This window comes from Nothoprocta perdicaria, unplaced genomic scaffold (genome assembly GCF_003342845.1).
Source record: "Nothoprocta perdicaria isolate Ctin4 unplaced genomic scaffold, notPer1 scaffold_1, whole genome shotgun sequence".
Lineage (NCBI taxonomy): Eukaryota > Metazoa > Chordata > Aves > Tinamiformes > Tinamidae > Nothoprocta > Nothoprocta perdicaria.
The window spans coordinates 4,735,769-4,758,263 of NW_020454093.1; the positions used below are offsets into that span (position 1 = coordinate 4,735,769).

Sequence of the window (22,495 nt, forward strand, 5' to 3'; positions counted from 1 at the left end):
CTCCCTCCGTCACCCCGCGCGAGGAGGCAGAGCTGGGCCACAAGTTGTGCTTTCTGCGTGCGGCGCCTGCTCGTTCCCAGATTTCAGCCAATCCCTAGATTCTTACTACGCAGGAAAATCAAAAGCAGGCTTTGTTTCTTCCTCAAACTATGAGGTTCCTAGGAACAGCTGTGGAGACGTGTTCCCATCTTCGTGACTTGGTGAGAGTGGTATGTACTCCTACAGTACACTGGATTTCTGTAATTGCTGATAGAAATTCAGCTGGATGCAAGGAAAATCCCTCACCCTGAGCTGAAGATTAGCGCTCGCTGCTAGCCGGTTAACGTCCCCGGAACGCAGAGCACAGCGCCCGACTGTCTGCGACCGTCCGCAAGGGCCAGACCTCGCACAAAAGAAAGTCCCTCCCCATCAGCATTCTCGGCTGGTGACAGAGCAGCACGTGCATGAATGAGCTAAATGCCTTTCTCTGGGCAGCAAAATCCATTCGGGAGCGACACGGCTCATCCCGAGCCGGTCCGGCCCGTCCCTTGTGGAGCCCGGCACGCACTGAGCCCAGTGCACCCTCTGCTCCGCCCGGCCCGCGCTCCCAGTGCGCCGCACCCGGCAGCACCCGGCGCCACCGCCTGTTTGCCCGACTGCCCAATTCCTCCGACTGCCGCTGCCTCTTCTCATCACCAGCCTCTCGGTAGCTCAAGCCTCTACCACTGAAGGGACAAGCCCATCCCAAAGCGCCGCTATGGCCGCTGCTGCCTGGGCGGCGCTTTCCAAGCTTTCCCAGCCAGGGATGCTCCAGACTGGGCTTACGGCTGAGCCTAACAGGGCCGGGAGGCAGCAGCCCAGGACAAGGAGCCCACGGGGCTGCTGCTGCGCCGAGCAGAGCAGAGCCCCTCCAGGCGCCCCCATCGCCCCCTCGACTGCCCCGCACAAAGTCACATCTCTTGATTTTGTCTCAGCTGGCCTTCGATTTAATGCATTACATATTAATTCTGTATTTAATCTGCATTATGCAGCTTCTAAGCCATTTAATGCTGGACGGTCAGATTAAAGCATTAGGGCTTTTGCTACTCACAGAAGTACAAAGTTCATTCCTGTGCTGTATAATTTTGTCAGCATAATCTAATAAAGCAGCCGTTAGCTCCTGTCAACAGTTTGCTGGCTGGCAGCAGGGCAGCAGATATGAATGATAACAACTGCTTTTCCTTCATACATCAGTTCTGGCTGCCACCCCACGGAGCTCCGTGGCAGCGCCCGGCAGCTGGAGCTGCTCCCCTTGGGGATTTACCCTCCCTGGCGGGGCCGCAGGAGCAGTCTCTGCTTCCACATCCTCCCGTTTCTCCTTCTTATCACTGTGATGACTTTTCCTAGCTATTTTTCCTTCCAGGTGGTCATGGCGAGCTCTGAGTTACCTTTCAGGGTTTCAGAACACAGAGGCCTGTGGGAAGGCTCTGCAGAGCAGCCACCTGCCTATGAACAAGAGCAGAAAATTGTTTAAATGGATTTTTATCCAGACATCTCATCTACAACCCGTTGGTATTAAGCCTAATAAGTTGGCAGGTAACATTTTCCTGCGTTTCACTGGAGCGTATTTTAACACGTAACAGTTTAGTATCGGTCCCAAATTGTCAGCCTGTAAAAAGAGGCCTTAAGAAATAAAAGGCCACCGCATTTAGATTATTAAATTACACTCCCTCGCTGCAGCGTGGGCAGCCTGTTGAACACCGGCCTGCGGTACCTGAGCGACGTGAAAGCACCTCCGTTGTGCCGAGGCCTCGCGGCGCCCAGTGCACGCAGCGGCGCGAGAAGGGGCTCTGGCGGCGCCGGGGGCTCCTCGCTGGGCGCCTCCCGCGGGCTCCCTGCGCGCGACGGGGACGGAGGCAGCCCCGGGTGCAGCCCCGGGCACGGCCCCGGTGCAGACGTTGTTTACGCGAGCGAAGGCGGCTGTATCATCCCGACGCGCTCCCGTGCAGCTGCTGCTGTGGTGCCATATTAAACAACAGCAAATAGTAACGCAGCCAGTTTCCATTGCAAACCCTGAACCCCTCCTCACTTCCCAGCGCCGCAGAGGGGAGGCCGGGGGCCGCCCTCGCCCGCCGCAGCGGTGCCGCTTCTCCCGCGTCCCGCTCCGCGCTGGCTGCCTCCGTCGCCCCAGGTCGCTATCCGAGCCTGTCAACCCGCTGACCGACTATCCCAGCGCCTTCGTGCCTGGGTTATCTCCTCAAATGCACCGAACTGGCAGAGCCCAAGGAGAATAACCTGTTTCTCCAGATGCACAGACCTTCCTGACAAACCTCCTGTGCATCAGGAATTCGACCAGGCCACCGCCGGCCACAGGCGGGTTCGCTCCCTCGGCCCCTCACAAACAAGCAGGGCATCAGGCAGCTACGCAACGGGCACCTTCACCCCATGAGACGGGTTGGAAACCCTTTAATCTGGCCACCACTGCCACGCATGGTCCCTCCACAGGGCTGCCAGCTGACCATAGGCAGGAAGGGTTTTAGCAGGAGAGGAGCAGGAAGAACAAAACCTCACAGCAATAAAAGATCAATGATTAACAGCCTGACATTACTCTGAATTCTGGTGGACACGAGCAGAAGGGCTGGGTTAACCTGGAAGTGTCGCAGCCGAGGGCAGGGGCGGCCACCAGCGGGAGGTGAGTGCAGGAACTGCAACCTACCCAGCAGCAGGGATGAGGAGAGGGAAGATCCAGACCCGCCAGCACCGCGGGAGAGCGCGACTGGACGCAGGATTCTGCAGACCTGGGGTCCCCTGATCCCCGGGGAGTAGAATAGCCTGCAAATAAATAACCTGCTGCTCAAAACCTGCAGATTGTCTCCCAAGTCTTTAACGTTGTCTTGAGGTCATATAAGGGCAAGCAGCTCTCAGAAGGAAAAGCCTTTCCACAACCACTCCTATCCTCAGATTAAGAAAAACAAACAAGCAAGCAAAGAAGCCTATTCTTATAAACAGCAAAACAACTAAGCCATTTTTCAGGGACACTTCCCATTTATTAGATCAGAGATGCTCGTCCATAACCAAACGTGTTCGCGTGATACCTGTGGTGACGTTAGGGACACGAGGTGTGGCAGTAGGGATGGCAACATCCCTCCCCCGGGGAGGCAGGCGGGGAGGCTGCTGCCGGGGCCGGGGCCTGCTGCCACCCTGACAGCCAAGAACCGGCCGCGCTGCCAACCCTGACGGGGATCCGCAGGCACACGGGGATCCCTGTGTGTGGTTTTTGCTTTGTTTCTCTTTGTTATATTTTTAATATTGGTATAATCCTATTCTGATTCTTCTATAGCAAAGCACGAGTCTACAGACTTCTGGGAGAAGAGAGTGCAAATTCCCCCACTGGCTTTTCACAATTTGTACGCATGTGGCCAAAGTCCCCAGGAGTTGGAAGGGAGGAGGAGATATGCGGGGAATCAAAACCCAGGGCAATCTTGAGCCATGAAACGCCCTTTCTGCCCCTCTGCTGGCTCGGGAGCATGTGGGGAGGCGGGGGGTTCCCTGCCCTTCACAAGGCCCCTGCAAGGCCCTGCAGTTCGGTGCGGATCAAGAACTGTCTGCGTGAAAACCCAAATGTCTTTGGGCTTTGGCAGCGCAGAGCACCCCAAGGCTCCACCCGTGCAGGGTTTGGGCTGGTGCAGCTCCGCGCTTGTGCCGACCCTGGGCCTCGCCAAGCCGCTGGCGCGGCCTCCTGCTCGGCGCAGAGCACCCCTGAGGCGCTGCCCACGCAAACGGCGCCTTCTACTCACGCTAAGCACCAGGGAGGGCAGCTGAGCCCAAAGGGGCCCTGTGGCCGTCGGCACTCACTTGTTCAGGGCACCCAAGGCGCCCCTGGCGCTCGGCAGGCGCCCACTCCAGCCGCACTCGCCCTCTAGCTCCAGCAGGGCCGTCCCCGCGGAGCTCCGGGCTCGGCCATGCGGGTTACACACACCCTGTGCCCCCTGATCAGGACTTCAGGGATTCCATTTCAAATCCCTTCCCTCCCCGTTCTCTTTTTCCACCCCAACAATGCACAACCCTGGCATGAGAAAAGAAAAATCCCAAGCGGAATCCAAGGGGAAGCCTGCTTCCAGGAAAGCGCGTGCCCCGCGTTTCAGAAAGGCAGGCGTGGGCGGGCGCTCCGTCCCTCGCTGCTGCCGCCCCTCTCCTGCCCCGGCCAGGGCCCAGAGCGGCGACGCTCCGCGCGCCCGCAGCCCCCGGCCTGCGCCTCGCCCGCGGCGCCCTTTGCCTTTCCCCCCTCTCCGCAGGGATTCCTGGCTCCGCTCCTGCTTCCTCCCCGGCTTCCTCAGCCCTCCCCACGCACCCAGCGGCCAAGCCCCGGGTTGCCCTTCTCCTCCCCCCGTATCCTCCCGGGAATCGCTCGGCACATCCGCCGCCTACCTCATACACTCCAGGAGCAATCCCACGTGGCTCTTCCACCTTCACATGGTCTCCATCACCTTCCTCATCACCCCAAACTCCCGACGATTAATAAATACAACACACTAGACTGTCCTAGTGCAAGAGACATAAACCCAACCCTTCCAGCAGCACAAACACGCTGTTATAGACACAGCTGAATTCAAACCAAGTGTCATCCCTGTGTTGTAGGATACTGCAACAAGGCTTCCCTGCATATGAGGGTGAAACAGGGATTCAGGGGATTGTGTTGGCTCCAGAACAAAGCAGTCCACAAGCGATCCCAGCCAGGGCATGAGGAGGCAGGAGCGGCCACCCAGGGAAGGGGAGACGAGGGCACAGACAGGACAGAAGAAGAGAGGAGATGCTGTGTAGGCAGCTGGAAAGGGAGAGGGCTGTGGAAAGAGGCCGCGCTGTCTGTGGCTGAGCGGGACAAGCGCCGGGAGAAACCTGCCCTGCAGAGAAGGCAGAAGCACAGAAGGCAGCACTGGCAAGGAAGAAAATAGGGGGAAATGTTGAGGAAACCTCAGCGCTCTCTGAGGAGAATGCAAAGCCTGTGCTGTAAACCCTTCACATGGGATGGGAAGAAGTTCAGATGTCTCCTGGACAGCGTTAGGGAGAACTCAGGTCCCGCGGGAGAAACTCCTTGGGCCAAGGGCCCCAAATCTGCCAGGTGTGCCCAGGCCACAGGAGAGAGGATCCGAGGAAGCTCTCGGTGTCTCCTGGCTGCTTCAAGCGGCCTTTCGGGAGAGGCCTCTGCCCGCGGGAGCAGCCCCGCACGGGCGCTGCCCTCAGAGCCCTGGGCGCGCAGCAGGCGCTGCCGGCCTCGCTGCCGCATTCCCGCTGGCACCTACGCCCGGACACGCATCCCATCGGCATGGCCAGGGCTGTCTCCGGCCTCGCCAGGGCCCTTCCGCCATCCCCGGGCCGGAGGCCGAGTTCCCTGCCCGGTAACAGCCCGCTGCGGTAGCGCCGAGCGGCGGGAGAGACGACCACGTTCCCCCAGCTTCTCCCGCAACAAAATCACGTTTAACCACTCGGAGGGGCACCAGGCACTACCCCGGGATGGTGTTGAGAACAGGGACACGCTCACATCCCACAGCCGGGCACAGCAAGCAAGGCTTGTGAACACCGTGTGCGACTACCGTGTAGTCACCCTGCAACATGTCAATAGGGGACCCCCCCCATCACTTACTTATTAAGTGACTACTGTGAAAGTTTACTTTGAGTTCCTTCTTATCAACTGTTATATAAAGCTTACTGCTTCTCCTAGCCTCTGCATTTCACATGATTCATCGGCTGTAAAAATAGAATATTTGCCCTAAAAAGGCATTCAAATTAATGACTGCCTGGACTTCTTGCTGCTAGGTAATAATTAGCTGCTTAATTATATGGCTCCTTTCTCTATTGCAAAGAAAAGATTCTTTTCTAGATGAAACCATCCTCAAAAAGCCCGAAAATCATGACCGCCAATTCCCATTTCTACATATTCAGAACAAAAGATGCTGCTGTCTAAAAACAAGCGGTAAAAGTCCCGCTCCACTCCAAAGGAATTTCAGGACTTTAAACAGAGCCATATCTTCTTCTTTTACAGCTTTGTGTTCCTGGCTTTCTGCAGCAAACAAACCCCCTGGACCAGGTTTGTTGATAGGTTCCCTTGCACCGACGTCCGAGGGCAGCGGTTGTACCGGGGGCAGATGCAGCTTGGAGCTCTGCAATTCCACCTCAGGCACCAGCCGGCTCACAGCCAGTGCTGCTGCACAGGAATGATAGATCTGCTGCCTGTTACTGTTTTTTCATGATGAATTCCAGGGATAAATTAACTGGCTGTATGTTTGTAATTATATTAAATCTCCATAGCAAAGATATAGAGATTTTAAATGAGATTAAGGCTGCAAAACTCTTGAGTTCCTGTAGATGACTCTATTGTGGGTCATGTCATCTTTGAAAACGAGAGATTTGACATATTTGAAAATATTGCACTGACATACACTGATAAACAAACTGACTTGTGAATTCTTTTCTTACATTTGTTAAGGAAAAAGGTCACATTTAAAAGAACGTTTTTCAGACAATGGGGTAGGGTTGTATCTAGCTGTTCTCTGGCTAGGACATGAGTCCAGATACACAAAACCTTGCATGGATTGCAAGGCATCCATTTCCTGCATGGAAACCATGTGTATGACTGTCTGTCTGGAAGCACTTGCTGAAGTGTTTTCCAAAACACAAAAACTAAGGAAGATGAAATCACAAGCTGTAGTAAGTCACAAGGAACACACTTTCAGCTAAGCAAGCAGATGCTGTAATGCTACTGGCACAAAAGCAGCAGCGGACCCAATAAAATTAATTCTGAGAAAACGAGTCGCTGGCCATAAGGCGCCTGGCTGCGAACACTGGCAGCTGCTTCCCAGAGCACCAGCTTCAGCGCCGTGACCTTCCAGCTACCCAGCTTCGCACTGTGGCATTCATCTGGATTAGGTGGAGGGAAGTGCTTCCCTTCTCCATACAGCTCCACAAAGCTTTCATCTCCAATGTATGAGAAATGCTTCACCTGCCATGTTGTTCAATTCCGGAGCCCTGGTTCCCTTTGCGGGTACAATTAGTTGATAATAAAATGTTAACCTGTTTTTGCACATACCTTCACAGAAATAAGTGGTCTCTGAACAGTCTTCTATGATACAGGAAACAACTTCCTGAAGATTTTGATGTTTGGCCATTTATAAATACCTGGAAATGGCACCAGCACTGCAAGGACCTTCTCAAGAGACACCCAGGTCTGACGTGGCCTAACGTCTCCTCCTATTTATGGAGGTAACGTGGCCTCCTATTTATGGAGGTAACTGCTCCTGCCTCCTTTCACCTCTAATAAAAAAGATAAAATATTCTCTCTCAAAGCCTGTTTTTCTGGATTATTTATGCAGTGGCAAGATAGGAAAGCACAGCGCCAAGCCCCGCTGCTAGTTGTGATGTGCCAGGTGACCTGCCCACCTGCTCAGCTGCCACACGGCGGCTGGCGAATTCTGCAACCCAACAGCAGAACAAGCAAGTTAAAAGGGTTCAACAAAACTACTTTATGATTTTAAAATAACTGTTCAAAGGCACCAAAAGAAGGAGGGAGGAGGTGGTCCTGTTCATCCCCTCCTGCCTTGCAGCTTCTCTGAGGACTGCCAGAGTTCTAAGACAGAGATTTTTTTCCTTAAAACGATCTCAGGTAAATAGTAAAAAATATAAAAACCCTGCACAGGGGACAGGATCTTTCCATTCTCACTAGTGACAACTCCAGGAACTGCTCCAGTTCCGTTTTCCAGTCTCAATCTACCTAGCAGTCCCCTCATTTCTGTAATACACACAGTCACAACTGCTGACTCAGAGTAAAGCTAACATTTGAATAACAAAGACATAAACTCACTGAGCTCCCCTCCACAACAACCTGGCTCAAGGCAAGTTTATGAGAAGGTGCTGTCACCCTTCTGCCATGGAAGCAGGTGGTTTCACATGAAACTGGGAGAAGAGAGCGTAGGATTCCGGAAGCTGTTTCCACCCACCGGGGTGGGTATTCACCCTCCCCGCAGGTGGGAAGCCCGAGACACACGGAGCTGCCTTTGCTCCAAGGGAAAACTACTGGAGCAGCCAATGGGACGCGCTCTCCCTTCGCACTGGTATCACCTTTGCTCTCTGCCCAGGACAAAGGAGGGACGCTCTTGTTACTGACACACATCCAGAGAGAGAGAGAGAAACCTGAACGGCAAACAGAAGAACTCGTGGTCAGTCCATTCTGGCTGCGATCCTGCTGCCAACATCAATGCGTTACAAGCCGCATAGCTATGAATTTCAGCTGTGTTTAAACGCACAGCAACCTATGGAACGGCTCTTGTGTCCATCAAATGCAGTCAGCCCCTAGACAGACACAATCTGCCCTTCTACAGCTGAATGGCGCACACACAAAACATTTTTTCCATTGCTTTCCAAGCCTACCTGCAATCCCTTGTAGCAGCCCGCAGACGTTAAAGATACTTTTCTTCATGATGCTCTGCACGCACATGGTGAAGACGGACACGAAGGCCACGGCGCAGAGAATCATGATGCCCATGGCTAGGAAGATGGCAGTGGCCTGCCAGAAGCCGCTGGCAATCTCGCTGAAGTTTTCGGCGTAGGGACCGCAGAGGGTGTCCCGCCGAGAGATCTGCATGTGGGAGACGCGGGTGCAGCGGCCGTAGAGGCCGAGCGTGGGGCGGTAGGGCTCCCGCGCGCCGCCCGCCCCGCTGCCCGTCTCCTCGGAGCCCAGGGGTTTGGCTTTGCCAACGAGCCAGTCGGCGCTCATGAACGCGATGAGCTCCGCGAAGGCCACCACGATGCTCAGCAGCGTCCACAGCATCGAGCGACACGTCACAATGACATGACACATATTGAGGGTCCGGCGCTGGCGATCAGTGCAGTTGACAGCCTTAAATCCAGGCACGAGGGACAAACTTAAATTAAAGAGGTTAAAAAAAAAAAGTTTCTTTTTCTCCAAGAAAATCACTGTTCCTGTTCTGCTTTTTCAGTTCTCTCGCAACAGCCAAGATAATATTTCTCAGGAGGAAGAGTTAACTGCCCCAAGTTTTGCGTGCAGAACGGTCATTTGCTCTCTCTGCGTGGCTTCTGCTCTCTCCTGTCCCGATGCTGAGCTCCGAAGTGCACGTTTCTTCCCTAAGGTTCATAGTAGCGCGTGACACTCCCAGGCGGCAGGGACGGCCGCAGGACTGCCCATGAGGCTGACATTACACACCTGCAAGAGAGAACACAGCAGCATGAGGAGAAGGGCTGGGCGCAGCCTCCGCGTCCCGGGAAGGAGCCAAAGTCCTGCAGCCGCCTGCAGCGCTTCCGAAAGGGCCGTTCAAAGGGAGTCTGCTGGAAAGCTCCCAGCTCCATCCCAAGGGAGCGATCGCTCTCCTGCCGCCCGGCTGTTCTTACAGGATCTGCTCTGTCCCACCCGGCTTTGCGAGAAAGGTCTCGGCAGCACCACAGGCGCCCACCCACTGCCACCACCACTCCCACCTCTTCAGTGTCTTCTTCCCCTCGCTGAGATAACCAGGGCTCTGGCAGCCACCCAGCAAAGTGTCCGTACGTGTTGGGCAGGCAGTTTAAGGGGAGGCAACTCTGCCGAATCGCTGCCCTGCCTCTGGTCGCGGGACCCCACGGAGCAGCCCAGCCCTCAGCACCCACAGCAGGGCAGGGAGCCGGGCGCAATGAATGAAGCTCCCTTTCCAGCGCTGCTGGAACCAGATGGCTGCTCCTCGCTGCGAGGCAGCCTGTGTCTCAAGAGGAGACAAACAGGATTACAGCTGGGGACAGTCCGCCCACCGGGAAGCGGCGGCTGGACGGTGACGCAGCCCGTGGCTTGGGAGCTTGGCAGCCGTTCTGCACAACTCGGGTTGCACAACATCGCACAACATCCCCACTTCTGCTCAGCCTAGCGCAGGGTTTGAGCAGAGCGATCCTCCTGCAGGTATGCAACGTCTCAGCCCGCGTTAATGCTGATGCTGGCAGCCTTAGGGCGACCTACGCTGCTTAAATATGAATCTACAGAAAAATGTCCCGCTCACTGCCAAGCCACCAATGGCCCCAGCTAGAGAGGTTGCTATGGAGCTACAAGATTCTTCACTCCCCCAAGTCTGCTCCTTCCATAACCTTCTGCAGGCTGGGACCGCAGCAGAGAGATTCCCCAGGGCTTTCCCTAAGCATCCATGCTGCCTTTGAGCAGCAGCTCACGACATTCCCAGGGTTATACGTATCTCAGTGCAAGAGGCAATCCAAGATTGCAGCACATCTAAACTGTATCCAAATATTGTGCTAGAAACAACAAATGGATCATTGCATACGTGGCCGTGCTTGAACTTGAAACGTGTCACTTGAGACAGGGGGGAAAGCAGGGAACACAGCCGTGGTGCCCGCATAGCGCTCAAGGCTTCCTCACAAAACGAGCAGATGCTAATGGTCAACTGAGGCAAAAGCCTCAACTACCCAAACCCTATCTTGTCACTGCGGCTGCCAAGTAGGAAATGTTCAGTGGATGCCAAAAAAAATTAAAGATAAAATTAAAAAAATCTTATTCTTGTATCAAAGCTTTCAGCCTTGTCAAAGAGTAATGGAGTTATTTAATTTCACAGGGGTTCTGAGGTCAGCAGTCAAATCTCAATCCCACTAAATGCAAAAGCAAAAAATATCCCCTGGATTTGACAAGTTCAGAATTTCATCCAGGAATTCTGCCCTCCCCTACACTCGTATTGGTGAACGATGCCAGTGCTCTCCTCTCCTCTGCAGTCCTACCCACACTGTGGGTTTATGCTGCCACACCACCAACTTTGACTCCCTTATTTCTATGTTACTCATTGTCTCTTTGGTTTTGCTGATATATCCTCCTGCATATTTTCCTTTGATATTTTATGTGGCTTAGAGTAGACTTTACAATGTTCAACTTCTCTATTATCACTGGCAAAGCTGAGAAGTATACAAAAGTACTTGAAAGAGAAATTAGTTACATGTTAAAAAAGGCATAACATTTATTTGTGCTTTTAGCTACACTAAGGCAATAGTTCTGGGCACTTTCCTTTTTTTTCTGGAATAGCTGAGAGGAGCATGAGGTTTTCAATGAGCCTGACACACCGATGACTCGAATACACCCTTTGAAACAACAGAGCTGACGTGTTAGTCTGCCAAAAGCGGTTAATTCTCTCAGTATTTCCACTTTAAATGCAAAGTGGAATGTAGGGAAAGTCCACTACAATCCTACATTCCTCTGATGTCATCAGCACCATTGACAGAGAAATTAATAACTGCTTTGCTTTTTTTTCGTTTTATTTAAGAAAAGTTAGTTCCCAAATGGTCTAGAATCTACATTTTAGCAAAGAAAACCACGCAAAGCCCTTGTTTTTGCAACTATCCTTCTGCACTTCAGGAGCAAGGGAAGAAACAGTTAAAAGGCAGCCCTAGCTGAGCTTATACTGCTCCTGCTGAACATCATCATCATCATCATAATAGTAATAATAATAATAACAACATGTTTCTAGAATGAGATTGCGGATGAGAACAAAGTTCCTATTTACTTTAAGGGGTGGAAATTCCAGCTGAACAATTGAGTTTTGCCCATTTTAAAAACAAGCGAAAGCAATGGTAACACACTGAAACACAGTATCTCCAGGAAAGTCAACACATTAGTCTGGTCAAAACTTGATATGGAGGTAGTGTCAAATCTTAACACTTCACTAGGATATACAATTTGCAAAGCAACATACCAAACCCCTATATAGAACACAGGCAAGTAAATAAAGGTCACCGTTAACGAGAGTTTAAGAGAATGCACTTGGCGGTCAAAGTCAGCTTTTCCCAGCTGACTGGCACTTTATTCCACTATGAAACACATTTCCAGAGCAGAGTATGACCAACGTGTGAATTCCCAACTGTGTTCCCGCGCAAACCGATTCCCGTGCAGGTGACGCCCTTGTCACAACAGCCCTCCCCGGGGCAAGGGGACAGCAGTCTGCCCAGCACATCAGACCAGAGCAACAGCCAGTCAGGGCACTGCTCCTCGGGGAGACTTGTCAGGAGGCAAGTTGCAAGGGTTGCAGATAAAGCTCTGGAGATAACTGCAGGTCAGACTTGCTGGTGTAGTTAGTTAACCTTTTCCTTCCCAAGCCTTCAGTTCAAAGACGCAGCTACCCACTTCTCCCATCGCTCCTGGCAGGAACCTCACGTTCAGCCTCCGAGTGTTTTTGGCAATAGGTGACACTACACATTGCTGTACTTCACAAAGCCCCTGCCAGCGTCCTGCTCACCCCTCTGCTCCCACTCTTTGCTCGATAAACTCAAGCTACGCTCTCGGAGGCTGAACATTAACTGTTTCTCCCTCCTCCCAGTTCTCCGTCCCTTGGCAAGTCTTCTCCCTACTAGAACTGCATGTTCTTCACAGCACGCCACTCAATATCCACTTCTGAACGACTGTCAAGATATTTGTGTGAATTTGTGTGAATTTTCTGTCCAAATTCAACACGTACACCAGGGCTTTAACCCCTTCTGTATTAACCCATTCAGTAAGATTCTCACCGAGGCAGCAGCTGCCTTCTCTCAGGCTCAGCCCCGAGACACGTCGGCCTCTCCCGGGTTGCTCCTGTGGCTCCTGCTGCCTGCGAGCGGCCGAAGGCCCCTCAGCCTGTTCCACCAGAGCCAAACGCTGCTGCCCGACACCGTCAGCAACCGCCACTGCAGCTGAAAGGCACCAGCCCCCTCGCCACGTGCACAGAGGATAAAACTCGCCTTGAAGGCAAGGACTCACACCCTGCTGGTTATTTTAATCACCCAGGACAAACTATCATAAAATATCTTCCTCTTTAGACACAATTTTGACAGATATACATATCTGTCAAACTGCCTCAGTTGTATTACACATTTCTAGCTAAGAATATCCAACTGTTGCCTTTTAGTGAGAAAACTCTGCTCATCTCTTACTACATAACATTACCATATGTTAAGTAAAGAGGTAAAATCTTTCTTTTTTTCTGAGCGAGATGAAGAAACACACTTGCCTCCATTTTGCTTGAGCTGCCAAAACTAAAAACTTAGAAGCTGACCCAAATTAAAATATCTGAATTAAGGACTTGGTTTTAAAGTTTAGAGCAGTTGAGCTCCAGAGTTTTGCTTTGGCATCTCGCACGAATAGGAAGGAACAGCTGCAAAGTTCAAGTCTGAGTCAATCACATGCCACTGGTGTTTGTTTTAAAAAGGTGTCCTACAAGCAAAGCACAAGAGACCCCCAAGTACCTTGTGGCCAGTTCTCAATATCCCCCCCCCTGGTTTTGCCTGGAGACAGAGGGCTCATCCTCAGCCTTGGAAACCAGCTTCCCAGCCTGACTCTGTCAGCTCAAGAGCAAGGATAAATCATCTTTAGATAAGTGGCTTTTGGCTTGGCTTAAACAAACAGCTGAATGGAAGGCCACACAGACTGCTGAAACAGCCCCAATTTATAAAATAAATGCAGGCACAATTAGACCTTTTCTTCTAAAGCTTGGTATAGTCCAAAACACAACTACGCAGAGGAATTTCTAAACTTGGTTTGCAAAACACAAGCTCTAGCATCCTATAACTTAAGAGGCACAGAACGTACGGGCCCGGCTCCCGCTTTCCCGGGCACTGCTCCCGAGCGAGCGGGAGAGCCGCCGCATTGCGCGGGGACCCGCTCACGAGGGAGCGGGTGGCAAGGGCGCTAGCGCGGATTCATTTGCTGGGGGAGTGATAAGCGGAAAACAGCTTTGTTATCCCAGGGACAGGGAAGGAAGAGAGCTTACTGAGGAACAGCAGCTGCAGACTGAGAGGGCGCTGCCCTGGAAGCGCCGCTTCTCAGAGGGGACCGCCACGAGCCAGCTCCTCTCACCGGAGCGGCACCTCTGCATTGCTACCCGCACACTTCCTTACTACCCGCACACTTAGGTGTGGGAGCAGAGGCACCACCACTGCCTCTCCCTGCCACGGGAGGCCCGGGATGGAAGTTAAGGAAGGAGCAGCGGGCACAATGGCTCAGCACAAGCCGCCTCTGCCGGTCGCCCAGGGCTCTGCTGGCGCCAGCTGCTCTGAGGGAAAAGCACCTGGCCGAGGAGGGAGCAGGGCCCTTGGACGCCTCCCAGGGTCCAGGCTGCGAGGTCTCCTTGTTATGTGGGGGATGGAAAGCAAACTGCTGACTAGACTTCACCTGCAAATTAAAAAAAAACAAAAACAAAAACAGAAAAAGAGCAGACATTTGCCTGTGTTGGATGTATCTACCTGCTGGAGGTTCACTGGTAATGGAAGGAACACAGACTTATGGTGCATCATGTCTGAATCCTGCTGGCTGATAGTAAGAGGTGAAATGCAACTAAGATATTTTGCAAATAAAGCTCACTGAAGTACCATAATCAGTTCCATATTTCCTTTCCTTCTATTTCGAAGGATACCCTGCTTATTTCAGCCCTTTCTTGTCAAAGACAGAGCTTGTAGATGTGATATCTTAAACTATTTCCCGTCCCTCAGGTGCCAAAAGCCTCTGTACCCCACCGGGTGAAGAGGAGCAGCCCACAGTGAACGCTCCCTGAGGCCATCCCCTCTTGCTCGGGAGCTATTGTGCTGTGAAAAAGCCATCTAATTACGGGTGGATTTTCTTCTAGAATACATCACTGTAAAAGAAGGGAATATGAAACTTATCTCCAGCTTTAAAAAAGCAGATGTACTATTCTCTTTCTGATCTCATTAAAACCCGTGGCAAATCTCCCACTGACTTTAACGGGGCCAATACATCACTGAAAAATCACGAGCAGAATGAGAGTTTCCAAATTTTCAGACCAACTGCAGGGGAGGTTTAAACACAGGATTAATTTCTCTCTTTCCTCATCCAGCCAAAACTCTGCATTTTGCCCCCCCACTGAGAGATCAACTAACTTGGATTTGCAACATCTCCAAGTCTGAACTGCAAATTCTCAAGCAGGAGATTTGTTCCATTGCTCCTTATTTATTGACTTACAAAATTCCTTAAACCTAGAGCCATCACACTATGTTTTGAAAACTTATTTGAGATCTGCTGTAATTCCAAAATTTATTAAAACTTACAAGGCAAAGAAAAGCTAATGTGTAGTATTTCTATTGTTGGGCTCTCAAGAGAAAATTACACATCCCATAAAAAATCATCACTGAGGGAGCAATCTTGGCTACAATTCCTGATAGCCTAACTCCTCAGGAATTTACCAACTGGGAGTGGACCAGCAAGCTTGCTTGCTCTCATTCCTCACTAGGTCACTGAAGGCACAATATTAAAGTCTCATCTGAAGCCCCCTTCCTTTTCCAGTTACCTACAATATCACATCTGCCAAGCAGACCCAGATTATTCACTGGGTTGTAATTATTTCTTGTAACAACTCTAATGACAACTTCTAAAGAATTTTTCAGGAGGAGAGAGAAAATGGGTGGCTAGAAAGAAAAGGGGAAGCCAGGAGGAAAGCACTGCTAATATTTGGTAGCAAAGAAATCCTTGCTATTTTTGTACTGAGGGTTTTTACCTTAAAAGGAAGCCAGGCTTTTGCTGTTTAAATAGTTAATAGTGTGTACATGAGCTAGGGCATCAGCCCAGAAGAACGTGGAATCTCTTCTTGTGTAAAGCAATTTACTCCCTTGAGTTCACTGTGACAGATCTGGAGCAGCTTTTAATAATTTATGAATATTGTACCAAGTTATTTACTATATACACGTATTGGTTGTTGTTTAATAAGAGGCTGGTGAGAAAAACAATCACGAGAGGAAAGAATGACTCAATTATGGCACTTCTTAGCAAGCACTAGGGAATTGCTTGCTGAAAAGACAATACTAGGACAGGAAAGGCCTCGTGAACACAAGAGATCAAAGACACTCTGGCTGCTTAGGAAGGAACAGTCTTCTCAGTGGAAGGGACGAGATGCTGTTTGGGACAAACAAGTTTAAGAAATAGGAGTCAGCTGATCCTGCATGGATCACCACATTGGGCCCTTATATCTTTAGGCAAGACAGACGCACCTGCATCAGAGCCTTTGCTCCTCAACAAACAAAGATTTTAGCAATTATCACAGAGGAACCAGTTCCAGTTTCTTTCCTTTACAGCTGCAAAGCAAACACAGCTTGGCATGTAGGTGAGTTGCTCTTTTGCTATCGCAAGTCCCCAGGAGGTCTCAAAGATGCAGTAATCCTGTAACCATATTTTCCACCAACTACTACTCATTGGATATACCCCAAACCAATCTTTTACAGCAGTCCCTGCAGAGAGTCTCAAGCTAACAAGTCACACCACAGCTACCCAGTGCTCTCAGGCTGCACCATGTACCGGGCCCATGATGCTGAAGGGGCCGTGGGTCAGAACAACGCAGCTCTGCAAACTGCTCACCTACAAGGTCAGCTAAAGATGAGCCTGGGAGATGGAGAACCTGATTTATTTTCTTCTTAATTCAAACTGAAAATGAAACGTCCTTTAGAAGGGAGAAAAAAAGATCAGTGACTCAGCAAAATAACCTGCACAATTGGCATACGTCACAGGAACAGCCCTCTTGAACAAACACTATCATTCCTTTGACCCTAGAGCACGGGAGAATCAGCTTGACGAGAGATAACTTAAATAGGTCACGAAAGACCAGAACTGTCATATTTCCAGGAAGAAGGAATGCGTAGACATCTGAAAGGCCTGGGCACTACCTATTCGATCACATAACCTGAGAAAAGCTTATAAAAAATCATTTCTTTATTCTGAAAAAAAGGCAACACATATCTGCAATAGTCTACTGAATATGAATTTTGGCATTAGCAACGTCTAACCACTTAACCATAGCTGAGAAAGAAGAATAGACGTGGTCGATGCTGCATGTTTTGTTAATTAATAATGATGGAAACGATAAGTTTAGTTCTGGTTTCAAACTTAAATGGAATCTCACTGCAAAAGGCTTGGGAAAATCTAAAATAACAAGTCAAATGCTGGAAGAAAAACATTTTAGAGAAAGAAACTAAAGGAAATAAATGCCTTTAGCAAACGGATTCAATTCTAAAGTCAACTTTGCTTTGACGGAGTTGAATCACGTGCTAGATTTTGTGGCTAGTCTATGTGTTTTGTCTTGTCAGACTGGTAATCACCAGAGCTCCTTTCTGGCACTAGACACGTGCAACCCCTGCAAGCCGGTGGCAACACTGCGACCCGAACCTGAGCACTGGTATTAGGGACCCGTAGGGTTGGGATAAGCTCAGGGTCACACAGCAGCTTTCCTTGTCACCCTTGGAAGGCCAACTTTGAATCTACTGCCTTTACTCACTGGCTAAAAGAGGATCCCTGATTTTCTAGTAGTTATGACCAAGGACAAGTGATGCTCCACCAACAACTTTAACCTGCTTGATGAGTGAGCAACAGTTCTATTACTACCCTGTAATTTGTTTCCATACAATTTTCACTGTTGAATTAGACACACTCCCAGCAACAGTCCCTGGCAGCCTGTCCATCACGTCAGGAAATACAGATTCGCCTGCAAACTCACTTAACAGTGTTAACTGTTTCTCTATAATACACGGGTACAAATTACAGAATTTATCTTCCATTCCCCGTATGCCCACCTAGCAAAATACCTCATTTTTATTACAGGCAAAATGAAATAGATCTGAATAAATCAGTATTAGAATTTACGAATAAAGAGAAAATCAGATCAATATAGACCAAACATTTAAGTATCAGCAGTCTACTCATAATCACAGCCTGCAAACCCACAATGGTCTCCCCACATCAACAGCTCCCCTGTGCCAACATTCGCCTATTTTCCTGCTTGCAGTTTTTACCCAATACACAAGTGGGTCATGTTCTCACACAAACTGCCTGGTTCACGTAGCTGCACAACTGCTATTAACACTTGCTGGTAACAGCAATGTGACCATTTACCCTGACCCGCTAAAGGAATTTAACTCAGGAATTCCAAAGGTGAAACTGCCTTCTTCTTACATGGGTAACTTCTCCTAGCATCTAATGACCATGAAATCTTTACCTGATAAAACTTTTGCTTCCAGTTCTCAAAACAAGCTCTCCCACTTCTAAAAAATTCATCAGAGTTAAGGTGAGCTTCTTAATAATCTCAGCTTTAAAGATGAGATCATACTATCAAATACTAAAAATGGCTGATTTCTGATTTCTAAGGCCAGTTTATTGCTTTAAAATGATTTTTTATTTTCTGGGGGAAATTCTTTGTAAGAGAGCCAAACAGATTGGTTGCAATATTCCAGCAATGAGTTTTCTATTATACTTCCAGAAGAGGACATGAATAGTGTAGAGTTACAACGCTAAGTCAGCCCCGGTGAGGTGACCTGGCACCACCCTGTGGAGTCCCAAGGGACCAGAACCCAGAGAGCAGCTGGAGCTCGTCCCACTACCCTCATCCCAGCCAGCTGGGACAAGAAGGATCACCGGATTCCACGAGGAATCTTAGCACTTGTCTGCTGTGGATACCACACAGCCGTCCTGCACATTCAAGCCAATTCTCTCCTCTTTGCTTCTCCTTCCTTACACCAGCACTTCTCAGGGGCTGCCACTTGCACTGGATAAATGTGCAGTTCTGTGGGCTGCAAAACTGCTGCTGCCTGACCACTAACTGCAGCTTTGGTGCCTCTAGGACCTTCTGGGCACAAATACAAGTTGCACTGAGTTAAAACATGTTTCCTTCAGGGAGGTATGAGATATTTGGGCAAAATCTATTCTCATCAAACATGACTGAAATCGGAAACATATTCTCATCAAACATGACCGAAACATTTCAAAAAGTATAGGGGAAATTTTTAACAGACCAGGGCAGTCTTACTACTCTTGTGTATGCATGTGTGCGTGTGTGCATGTAAATACACACATGTATACATATATACACACCCAATTCCACTTTAGGCTGATTTCATATATATACATATATGAATATATATGAAATCAGCCTAAAGTGGAATTGGGTGTGTATATATATGAAATCAGCCTAAAGTGGAATCATATATATATGTATATATATGAAATCAGCCTAAAGTGGAATTTACTGAGCAAATCACATGCAAACCAAAACATTTAGCCTTATACTCTCCCATTGTTGAGTAACAACATGTTATCTGCCCAAAGTGCTAGGAAAGAAAACAAAGTAAAATTATCTACCAGACTATGTAAATGTGCATAGGACAAAAATATGCAGAATATGCAGGTAGAGAGTAAAAGGTCCATGCTATCAGGTCAGCAGGTGGGCTCCCTGCCAGCAGAGCTTTGTTTTGAATGAACCATTGCTTAACACACAGCAATGCTTTCCAGGGCTGCTGACTGCCACCCCTGCCTGAGCTCCCGAACTCTGCAAAATCAAGCTGTGTGGCACACGGGGCATGCAATACAAAGCCCTAACTACAAAGAACTTGCAAAGGCTTTCACCTTATAACATAGCTTTCTACTCTTGCAGCACTAAAGCTGAATCAGGAAATGCATTTATTTTTTATTAAAACAGAGGAAAAATAGGAATCTAAGCTTCCTAGCAATTGAACTTCTACACAGCAATCGGGTTGCAGATTCTAGCACCCAGTCCAAATGGGCACAAAGCAGCTCCTGGGCACACGAAGCCGACATTGCCTGCCCTCCCCGCCGAGGCTCCCAGCACCGTCTGCATTTCACCCAGCTCATCACACCTCAGAGCCTGGGGGCCAAAACTGCACAGCAGGCTCCTTTCTCATCACAGCAAACGATACTTAATGCTATACAGAAGAGAAAAAAAATGTATTTATCTGTGTTTAGTTAATGTCATCTTAGTTATGTAAAAAGAAACAGCTTATTTATGTGTATGTGGGGGTGGGGGTTAAAGTTTAATTCATTGTGTACAACATAAATTGACAGTTTTGTGCTTTATGTGGAATAGATTCTAAAAATGCACTGGTTGGCAACCGGTGGATTATTTTTTTCATATAATAATACACTTCTAGTGTATTCTTATCCGTATATTATTATTATTTTCCCACTTATTTTCAGGTAGTTTTAGAATCCACTTTCTGCTTTGGGGTAAGATAGAACTTTAGAGGTCAAAAAAAGGCAAAGGGATAAGTAAAATACAAGGGCCTTTCCATTAGCAAACTAAAAAGAGGAAAAAAAATAAAACCAACCTTGAGTCAACCTTTTTGGGTCTTTGCTCTTGGAATCACTTTTGCCTGTGTATCCTCTAGACTCTCAGGATGACTCAGAAGAGCAGAAGCTCTCACAGCTTCTCTGAGAAGCCTGGTCTGGTTTGCAGCACTGCCAGGATACGCTGCAGGATCTAACTGGACTGACTCACTCCTTGGGCCAATGATCTCATCTGAAGTGAAGCTGTGAAAACACCGAGTGATCTGAGATGATACAAGCGCTGCTGCAAAATTCTTCTGCAGCTCTCTTAGAAAGAGGGCCTTGCTGGAGGACAGCGGTGAGGCCCAAAAGAGGTTCTCCAGGTGATCCGCCCTGGCCTGGTGCGAGTGGGCTACCATAAAGTTATCAGAAAAAAAGCAAAAATGAGTTGGAAGTGTTTAGAAGACTGGGTTAACCCAGAACCCTCCCCAGATTTTGCCTTGCAGCTGCAGGGGCTGCAGCGCTGCTTCGCTCACAGCCCCCGTGCTGGAGGCAGATGCTGCAGCCCCAATCTCTGTTCTCCCACAGACACTGTGTGTGAGAGGGCTCAGCAGCAGCTGAAAACGCTGTGAAACAGGCTGCAAGAACAACAATAGCACACTTTAGCCTTCTCCTCACATGGGGAAAGCCTTTCACGTGCCAGATTCTGTTTTCTTTATGAGCTGTTATCGCAAGATTGTATGAAAAGGTACCTGGGAAGCTGGCTGGTTTGTTTGCAGAAAAAGCCAAACATATGACAGGTTAGATTACATTAGGCATGTATGCCTGAAAGGGTAAAGCTTACACGGTGGTCACACTTATACCTAGTAAAAACAATTCCTTCCCTTGTTTTCAAACCAATATTTATGTTTAAAGATTCTTTTTTCTTTTTTCTTTTTTTTTTTTCTTCAGGAAGCCATAAAAAGAAACAATAAGCAGAAAATACTTAAACCACAAGCGAATGCAAGGAAGAGATAAGGTGAACTGCTAAAAATAAACCTGGAGCAGTTGCAAGTGTGGTGAGGAAGGAAAGTAACAGCAAAACATCCAAGTCTTCATGCAAATACGGCTAAAAAAAGGCAAAAAGAAATAGTAAGCAGCCAGTATTAACCAGTAAGCAGAGGAAGCGAGCGGTGCTGCAAAGTGCCCTCCTGGGAGGCCAACACAAGCTGCTGCAATAGCCCGTGCAGGAAAGCTGCACACCTCAGGGATGCACTCCTGGGAAACAGGAGGAATGCGGGAAGGCCAAGGGCACCGGCCCGGGGGAAGCCCCTTCAGCTGCACCTGGCGGGGCTGACTCATTGTTTGGGCAGAAAAATAGGGACTTGTACCAATAATCAGCACTAAATATGGAGGGGAAAAAAGTGTAATGATATGAATGTTAAATGATGATCCAGGAAAGTGACTCTGGGGTTTACAGGAAGCTGTAGACAAACAGCAGCTGATTGAAATGCAGGCAAAGGAATGGACAGTGCTGGCTGGAACTTATCAAACACAGCACTAACCTCTGCATGCGGAAGAGCCTGGGAAATAAAAATCAGTCCAGGCTCAGCTAAGACCAAGAAATAGGACACCTAGGAACTTTTGCAGAGAAATTCAAGGTGAAAAAAATCCTTACAAGAAAAATTCCTCTTCAGTCTACGAAGAACATGAGATTATAGTAACGAGTCTCTTCTCTCTGTACCATGTTCCCTCAGAAAGACAGGCTAATACCCAGAGCTGAAGTTGGCATTTCTTTAGGGGGAAAAGATCAGGAAAGGTATGGGACAAGCAATATCTCGGTGCATTTTACACTGTATTTTGTCTTCAGAGAACAAAGTGTGCTGATGACACCGCTAAGCACCACCTGTGCTAGGCCTGGCTTGCTGCGGGCCTCTAGTCGGGGCCAAGGCAGCTTCCTGAGGGCCAGACTGCCATGCAGAGCCCAACGAGGGAAGCAGCACTCACGAGTTCACTGCCCCATCCTGATTCATGGAAGTTTTGCCTAATACCGACGTAAGTCATGTCCTTATGATCATTACGTGAGCAAACTGCTTAGACGCTGAAAATGATCCCAAAGTTGATTTTGAAACCCTTCAAACCCCTCTGTAGTAGCACAACCCGGAGAAGAACAGGGATGACTGTTACACTTCTCTCTTGCTTTCCACGGCAGCAAAGGAAAAGGTCAAGTGCTGCTTCAACCGCGTTGCTGCTGCTCTGCTGTGCACAACGGAGCACTAGCTCATCAGTCGAGGCCAAGCGGTCTGCCTGCAAGACAGGCATGGGAGCAACAGCCCTGAAAACCTTTCCCTGCCTTCCCCCCTCTTCCTCTATAGACACAAGTCCTGCTTGCATCGATCCCAGAACAACAGGGGACACTGGCCCTTCAGCACCATTTCTTAAAAGCACCTATGCTGACTTGAACGTACATAGTTGCCTGTGTAAGTTAGCATATAAAGAACACCCTTTTAA

General features: G+C 49.2%; 1 protein-coding gene across 2 annotated transcripts in view; it reads right to left on the reverse strand.

Moving 5' to 3' along the window:
* Positions 1-22,495, reverse strand: part of LHFPL2 (LHFPL tetraspan subfamily member 2) — a 106,486-nt gene that overhangs the window by 3,320 nt on the left and 80,671 nt on the right. For both annotated transcript variants that reach the window (XM_026036632.1, XM_026036623.1), the window contains exon 3: positions 8,380-9,172. In XM_026036632.1, the coding sequence (XP_025892417.1) occupies positions 8,380-8,809 (430 nt within the window). In that variant the 5' untranslated portion in view covers positions 8,810-9,172. The remainder of the gene's footprint in view (positions 1-8,379; positions 9,173-22,495) is intronic.